Source organism: Nicotiana attenuata, chromosome 12, assembly GCF_001879085.1.
Source record: "Nicotiana attenuata strain UT chromosome 12, NIATTr2, whole genome shotgun sequence".
NCBI classification, from domain to species: domain Eukaryota; kingdom Viridiplantae; phylum Streptophyta; class Magnoliopsida; order Solanales; family Solanaceae; genus Nicotiana; species Nicotiana attenuata.
This window is the reverse complement of record NC_032000.1, coordinates 20,623,801-20,632,424: the sequence shown is the minus strand read 5'-3', so window position 1 is coordinate 20,632,424 and position 8,624 is coordinate 20,623,801. Positions and strand designations below refer to the sequence as shown.

At 34.1% G+C, this 8,624-nt stretch overlaps 1 protein-coding gene across 2 annotated transcripts in view; it reads left to right on the top strand.

Annotated features, from left to right (window-relative positions):
* LOC109235392 (rho GTPase-activating protein 7-like) overlaps positions 574-8,624 on the top strand; it is a 21,731-nt gene continuing 13,680 nt past the window's right edge. The window contains exons 1-5 of one of the 2 annotated variants that reach the window (XM_019401478.1): positions 574-869; positions 2,897-2,933; positions 3,928-4,004; positions 7,936-8,006; positions 8,087-8,165. In XM_019401478.1, the coding sequence (XP_019257023.1) occupies positions 816-869; positions 2,897-2,933; positions 3,928-4,004; positions 7,936-8,006; positions 8,087-8,165 (318 nt within the window). In that variant the 5' untranslated portion in view covers positions 574-815. The remainder of the gene's footprint in view (positions 870-2,896; positions 2,934-3,927; positions 4,005-7,935; positions 8,007-8,086; positions 8,166-8,624) is intronic. The other variant, XM_019401479.1, reaches the window with a different exon arrangement.

Below are 8,624 nucleotides of genomic sequence, written 5' to 3'. Positions count from 1 at the left end.
TAGCAATGACAAATATTCAGAACATTAAAATTAAAAGAGGGAAATAAATTGGAGACAGAAAAATATGTATTTCATTATCAATTCCATTTTATGCACTAATTATATCTTATGTTCAATGTGATCATTTACACTCATGTATAAACTTGCATTATTAACTTTATTATGAGTCTAGATTTTGAATTATCCCCTAATATTAAGTCTAGATTTTGAATTATGTGCAATTAGACACCTCAATTTTATCTAATTACATATTAACTTTATTCTTGCAATGCATGTATTATGTCACAAATTCAAACTTTCTTTTAAAACAACTATCAAGAATTATTTAACTATCCAACTAAAAAATTGATGTGATAATTTTTGATATTAATGGCCATATTTTATAATTTCAATTTAATATTTAACATAAGAATAAATATTAGTATAAAAATCTACTCAGTCCGTCAAACAGTATTTCTAAAGATAATTAATTCTCAACTTTATCACTATTACAATCCACCCCACCAACTCACCCTACCCACCCAACTCCACCCCCCACCCCCACCCCCCAAAACCTCAAAACAAAAATAGACAAGACACAACACAACCCACAAACCTCTCTCTGTTGGTTTTTCTTTCTTCTTCATCAATCTACTTTCACCAGCAGCAAATTATTATTAGAACCCTTTAGATCTCCTATTTAGATTCTCCTTTACTGAGTTAAAACCGAGTTATTGTACTCTCGATCCGAGTTCAACTCAGTTGTTGATACTATTTATTTTGTATCATATTTTTGCCAATGTTGGGTTCATTATTTTGAACCCCTTTTATGAAAAATGTCGGCTTCACTTACTGCATTTGAGCGTCCACGAATTGCTACTTCAAATACGGTAAAGCTTTTTGTTTTTCTTTATTTTTTTAAATTTTATTCTATGTGTTCTTTTAATGTTTATGTGTTTTATTGCTGGGATTAGGGCAAATTTTGTGGGGTTATTGTGAAGTTAGTGATGGACAAAATTTGGACTTTTTATGAATCGGGTTAGAGTTTTTTTTTAGCCTAATGGATAAGTTAGAATAGTAAAAGAAAAAAATTGGGTTTATTTAGAATGGCATATAATCTAAAAAAAGGGAGAAAAATGTGGGGGCATTGTGAAGTCAATGATGGTCAAAATGGGGAAAAATTGGAAATTTAATGGATAAGTTAGAATTGGAAAAGAAAAAATGTGTCTATGTAGGTATTGTTTAAAAAAAGGATTTTTTGGGGCTGCTAATAGTGAAGAAAATTGTGGAGTATTGTGACGTCAATGGTGGTCATAATTGAAAAATTGGGAACTTTTGATTTGGGTTAGAGTGTTTTTAGCCCAAATGTATAAGTTAGACTTGTAAAAGAAGATTTTGCGTTTAGTGGTAAGATTGCAAAACTTTGCAGCACGTGATGTGTATGTTAGACGCACGTCATGGATTTAAACCTTGTCACAGACAAACACATGGTATTTAAGTGGAGAAGGGTAGAGGGACGTGTCTATTATCCAAGGATGTTTGAACCGTGCGCCACTAGCTCGCACTATTTTTTGATTATCAAAAATACAGAGAGGAAGGTTTTGTCTCTATGCAAATTGTTATAGTTAAAAAAGAAGGATTTTTTCGCTGGTAATAGAGAAGAAATTTGCGGGGTTACTGTGAAGTCAAGGATGGTCAAAACGAAAAAAATTGGGACTTTTTTATGAATTGGGTTAGAGTTCTTTAGCATAATGGATAAGTTAGAGTTTTCAGAAAAAAGATCGGGCCAATGCGAAATAATATGATATTAAAGAATATGTTTTGATGGTGTTATACCAGTTTTAACCGGATGATGAGATGGATAAAAAGGAATTTCCTGTTCAGTTTGAAGTCAATTATAGTCAAATACTTATTGGCCTTTTTTTTTTAAAATTTTTTTGGATTGGATTAGAGTCAATTTTGGATCATTGTGTAGCCAATGATGGTCAAACAATTTTCATTTAGTAAGATGTATGATTTTTTCCTTTTCTTTTCTAGGTGGTAGGAGTTATATTTGTTTTTCCCAAAACTTAGTTAGAAAAGAGAAGTAAATTTTGGTTCAGTGTGAAGTCAATTACAGTCAAATGATTTGCATTAGAGAAATTATGACCTCTTGGTTGGAGTTACACTTATTTTACCAAAATTTAAGCTGCAATTTAGTGCAAAATAGGCTCATTCTGAAGTCAATTACAACCAAATGATTTGTGATTCGGTAAAAGTAGCATCTGAAACCGTGATGTGCGCCTAACCCAAATCACATGTTATCCTCTGATCGGTAGACCAAAGTCCTTTTGAGAATCAAGAAATCCCCGAGGCCCAATGACCTACAATTCGGGACTCGGTGGATAATGACATAGTGGTTGATTCACGTGGAACAAAAATCATGGGAGATCAGGGTCAAATCCTACTAGAGGCAAAAAGTTAGGCGGTTGCTTGCCATATATCCAAGCCTTGGTGGTAGAGTTATCCTGTATAGCTACTTGCTGGAGTAGGGGAGATGCGCACAAGTTGGCACACACACCATTATTATAAAGAGAAGTAGAAATAGAAATAGAATTTTCCACATAGTAATAACTGAAAAAGAAGGAATTTTTTTTTGCTGCTAGTCAGTTGGCAACATCTACTTATATCTCTACCAAAAGTTATAGAGGCTTTGAGACCATCTGAAATATTAAGAGAAGATGAGGGATGTATTGATGATTTTGATGAATAGAACACATACCTACTTATAGGTGTCAAATATCTATATGTTAATTTGTTCAATGTGCGAAATATCTAAATTTCCGAACTTATGACCTGACAGTCTAACTAGCATTAATGCTTCTATTCGTGCTTTACAATTAAAATTCTTGGGCTTCGATTTTTTAATTGTTTGCAGGTTTTCAAGAGTGGGCCACTGTTTATCTCTTCAAAAGGTCCGTAATGCTTTTCCAATTTCCTTGATGCCTTTATGTTGATGATTATTATGCTCGTCCCTCATGATTTGGCTTATTTCTTATGCACTAATTGCCTAAAACTCTGTCAACAGCCTTTACTTGATGTTGGCTTTACATTACATATAAATTAATGGCTACACTTTTTTTCTGGTCTATAAGAGTTCAACAATATCGTTTAAAATAATAAGAGTAAGTTTGCTTTTATTCTCTGAAGGCTGGTCCGATATTTGGAGGATTTTAGATTGTGATGGGGCAGTAGGTTCCATTAACATCTTTTTTCTTCTCTTATTGTGAGGGAGTTTTAGAGAATAGTCAATTTAGAAAGCTGAGGTGATTTTCCTGGGGAGAGGGTGTGGAGAAATCCAGGATGACGGCAGATTTCAGAAGACAAGAAGGGACTGCCCCTATTGACACTGATCTATTTTCATTTGTTATTGATCCTATATTTATAGAAGACAACTGACAAATGTTAGTTATGAAGATGGTGAACGTGTGAAAATTTTGCTAATGAGATTGAAACTAAGAGATCAATGTGCATAGCGTTCCTTGCCCTCCTAGGTATTCATACCCTTTCGCAGATGACACTTTTGATTGAAATGATGATAAAAAAACTGTCAGTCCCAATTATTTTCATCAGCGTTTCTTCACCTACGGCAAACCGCAAACGCAAGGAATATGTTAAAGAACTACTGTCCAAAGGAGAATAGGAGTTTGAAATACTCGGTACATTTTTCTTGGATAAGATCAAATGCTCAATGCATTAGGTCAAAACAAAATACAAAATGAAATGCTGGGATTTGCAGTTGCTGCTGGTCCAATCTAAGTGTTGTAGAACTTATTTTTGGGCTTGCACTAGTTGGTTGATGCTGAGTTCTGTGCAGTCCAATTTATTAAGCAAACTCTGTGTTTTTTCGCTATTATCTGACCAATTTGGTCGCTTGACATCTAATTCTCAAAGAATAACTTTCTGCAGGATTAGGTTGGAAGTCATGGAAAAAGCGTTGGTTCATCCTTACACGTACATCTCTGGTCTTTTTCAAGAATGATCCTGTCAGTATAATTTCTCTGAGTGTTCCTTACTTCCAAAGTTGATATTTTTGTTCGACTATTTACTTGGTTTCATATTCTATTTCTAAAGAAAAGAGAGAATTGTAGCTTGAATTCAAGCTGATGATTTAGTTCTAGGAAAAACACCTAGAAGTTACTCTTTCCTTCTCTTTGCTCTTTGAAGTTCAGTTCAGATGAGGAACGTAGTGTGCTTTTGAAGTTGCAACACATATTCTTCAAGAATTTGAAATTTCATTGCTTGGAGCCTCGAGACAAATAAAAAGCAATAAGTCTGCAACTTCCAATGCGCACTGCGTACCTTAGATGAATTGTATGCAATTTTTTCCGTTTATCTAGACTGTCAAATTGAACCTATGGGAAACAAGAAATGCATAAAGCGCTTTCCAACTTAATTAGCAACAAAATACATCATATCTTACCTCATGCTTATTAATGTGCAACATGCTATTCTGTGGAAAATGAGCAATATGATCACTTATCTTTTGAATAAAATTGTATACCCACTAGGAAGAGTCTGCTGGATCTGCAAATCTTATTGTTTGACACCAAATATTTTAAGATAGACCTAGAGAAATAAGCTTTATGTTGACATGGTAGCAGTCACAAACTCAAATGTAATTGATGGAATATGGATAAACTAAAATGATTTTTTCTAGAAAGTAATTATTTCACATGGGTTTTATCAATACATGGTTTGGCATCAAGAATTTCATGTGACAAAACTGATGAGAGAGTAGTGCGAGTGCTGTATATTGCATAAGGCAAAACACAGTGAGAAGTTTTTACATATTCCTTATCAGTTGTGCCATGCCATTTTATTTTATGTGACACACGGCACTATGCAAGTCTTATCTCTCAATTAATTATAACAACTCCTTTACCTTTATCCTCTCCTTTTCTTCTCCAGAATTCTTTGTTTCTGTCCAAAATAAGTGTCTTTTTTGACTTACAAATTTGGACCAAAATAAATACTATCATTTTAATCAAGAAGGCATTATTTTTTTTTTAAAATTTATCCTTGCCCTGATAAATAATAAGTACAACTTTGTAAAGTCTTTCCATGCTAATTTACATTTACAAAAAGAGATTAACGAGTAGTTTGCCAAATTTTAAAAGACACTTATTTTGTCCTGGAGGTAGTAGAATCTTTTCCCATACATGTAGATACTGGTTCAATATCCATTTAAGAATAAAGCAAACATCCGAGGAGCCTAAGGAAATTCGCATAGTACGGGAAAAGATCAAATAAGAAAATATAGTGAGAAAAAATAAAGAAAGAAACTTACGGTGGATCATTATTGGAACCATCGTCCATATTAGCAAATAAAAAGGTTCTAGGTAAATACTATGAGGAGTAACTTCTTATGGGAAGGAAATGCAGATAGAAAGAAGTTACATTTGGTAAAAATGGCAAAAGGTAATAACTGCTAAAAAGGGAGGAGATATGGGGGTTAGAAAAGAGTTTACTATATAAATGGTTGTGGAGATACAATGATGGAAAGGAAAGCACTTGGAAAAAACTTATAGATGCCAAATATGTGAAGAAGTATACATGGAGGCCGCAACTGTTCACAGTTCAACAAAAGGCAATATCTTGGAGCAATATTAGTAAGCTGTGGAATGCATTTGAACAACACACTAGACTGAAGCTGGGAAATGGAAGTAAAATCATCTTTTCAAAAAAAAAAAAAACGGAAGTAAAATCAGATTCTGGACTGAAGTATGGGTGGGGGATGTGAGGTTAAGTACCAAATTTCCAAGCCTATATAATTGCTCTATTATCAAAGATGGACATGTTGCCGAGTTTTTCTCGACAAATGGCTGGCAATTAAACTCCAGAAGAGGTTTTAATGACTGGGAGATGGAAGAAGTGGGACAGATACTCCAATTGTTGAGCACAAGTGCACAACAGTGATAGAGGAAAACAAGGAGGATCGATTGGTGTGGACAGCAAGTAGTGATATGCAATACTCTGTTAAAAGCTGTTATAACCTTCTCCAGAAACAATCTGATTCTAATTGGCCTTGGAAAATGTTATGGAGAACCAGAGCGCCTACCAAAGTGGATTGTTTTGAGTGGATTGCCATCAGAGAAGTTTGTCTTACGCAGGATAATATACAAAAGAGAGGATTTAGTCTAAGTAACAGGTGTTATTTATGTGAAGAAGAGTTGGAAACTGTTAACCATCTGTTTATCTACTGTAAAATTGCTAAACAGTGCTGGGAGCTTTTCTTGAATTTGAGTGGTGCTTCTTGGACTATGCCTTCAGACACAAAATCATTACTGTTTAGCTGGCAAGGACAGAAGATAATAAGAAGTAAGAAGCGGCTTTGGAGGACCATTCCTTTATGCATCTTCTGGACCATTTGGGAAGAAAGGAACAATGCTTGCCTTGAGAATAGGAGGATTCACATCTCTAAAATTAAAAATAATTGTATGAAAAATTATTTTTTTGGTGTAAATGACGTTTAGTTGAGAGCGTGGATCAGTATTTAGAGTTTTTGGATTCGTTAGGAAACTTGTAATTGAAGTTCTGCTGCTGCAGGTGTTTGGCTGCTCTTGATGTAACCTTTGTACCATCTTGGTAACTTTATTAATACAATATTTACCTTATAAAAAAAAGGTTCTAGTCATGTTACTTGAGCAAGAAGAACTGATCATTAACCTCATAATAACTTGTGTCATGTTATAATCCTTACATTAGAGGATAAGTTTATTTCAAAAAGAATAACAAATGGACAAAATCAGAAGCAACATTAACTATGAGAAAATGGTAAGAGAATCAAGTATCACATTTCAAGCTTTACTTTTTTCATTGAAGGAGAATGAGGAGGAGGAAAAAGAAAGGAGGATCAAATTTGATAAAAGCAAGCAGTGTCATTGTCTTGATTTGTTGGACTAACATTTACAAGTTGCTTATTCACATCAATGAGGAATGTAATTTCAAAAAAAGTTGCTTATTTAGTCCCTTCCATTTTAAAAAAAAATCTTTTTATTGCATCATCATCATCATCCCTTTTGTTAAGATTTGTCTTTAGATTCTTCAAAATTACCACATACCTAGTCTTCAACGTGTCCTTGCTTAAATGCCTATTCTACATGATCTTGCTTGAAGGGTTCTTGTCGGTTTAGATCTTAAAAATAACTTGTCAGAATGCTTTAAGCACAATGAATGCAATGGGAAACCAGGGTTCAAATCTCAGTCAAGACAATAAAACTGATTTCTCCCAATCTACTAAAGCCTTAGTGAGCAGTTTTACTATATTGGTGATGCAATAGAATAGTAGAGGTGCACAAAACCTAGCCCGAACACCACATTTATGAAAAAGGAAGAAAAGAGAAAAGGGAGGATCACTTCCGACATGCAAAAAAGAGAGAGAAAAGGTCGTTTGAAATTGTTTGACTATGTCATATGTGGGCCTCCTGATACACTAGCTCATAAGTGTGTTAATTTGATGACTGAAGGTACTAAAAAGGGATGAGGTTGCTCAAAATTACATGGAGGGAAGTTGCATCAGTGAAACCTTAGTTAAAATTAGGACATAATAAAAGTTAAGGATCCTTATATGTAATACTAATTAATTGGAATTAAACTAGTTATATAGTGATAAATCTGATTTTTAGAGAACCCTTAGTTTCCATTAAAAGGGAAGTTATTTGGTATTGGAATGAAATGGACATGAATAGAGTAAAGCTGATATAGCGAATTCATAGCCGACCCCAATTAGTATTGAAAAGACTTGGAAGGCTATGTGAAATCTTTGTCTAATTTGCTTTTAAATGGTAATTTGGATTCTTAAAGTCTAGAAATCTCGTTTACTCTTAATGCATGTATTAACTTTTAGCTGTGAAGCTTTTTCTCTTGTTGATTTTATCATCTGAACGCTACTGATTCATTGCGCTCCTCATGTAGAGTACACTTCCACAACGAGGAGGTGAAGTGAATCTAACTTTGGGAGGAATTGACTTGAATAATTCAGGGAGGTAATAAATGAATCATGGTCTGTTATTTTTGTATGTTCAGAGTCTATGCCTTGCTCTTACTACAGTTCCTTGCTATTCAGTGTTGTCGTTAGAGAAGATAAAAAGCTTTTGACTGTTCTGTTTCCTGATGGACGTGATGGGCGAGCTTTTACTCTTAAGGTATTTATCTCTTTCTCTCTCTCTCTCTTCTAAACACAAATATCATCCCAGGAACTCTTATTGCATGTTACAAGCAATTTACTTGGAGGAGTTGGGCAGCAAAATAAGTTGAATTTCTGGTTATTCTTTTCTAAACAGTTTGAACCTCCACAGGTTACTTTACACTGGTCTCTTTATACTCTTTAACTTTAGGATTATAGAAAACTGAACATGCAACTCAAGGACGTGCTCCAAACTGAAATTATTATTATTTTTTTTTTTTGTTGAGAAAAAGGTAAGTAACTGATTTTAAGTAGTTTCATTTCAGCAAAACACTATAATCAGGCCTATTAGTGTCTTAGATAAGCCTGATGAGTACATATGTATAATGGACTGTTATAGTTAACAGTAGGAACTAGGAACAATTCCAAAATGATTTGAGTTCTAAACACATATCCACTTGCAAGTAGTGTATGCCCC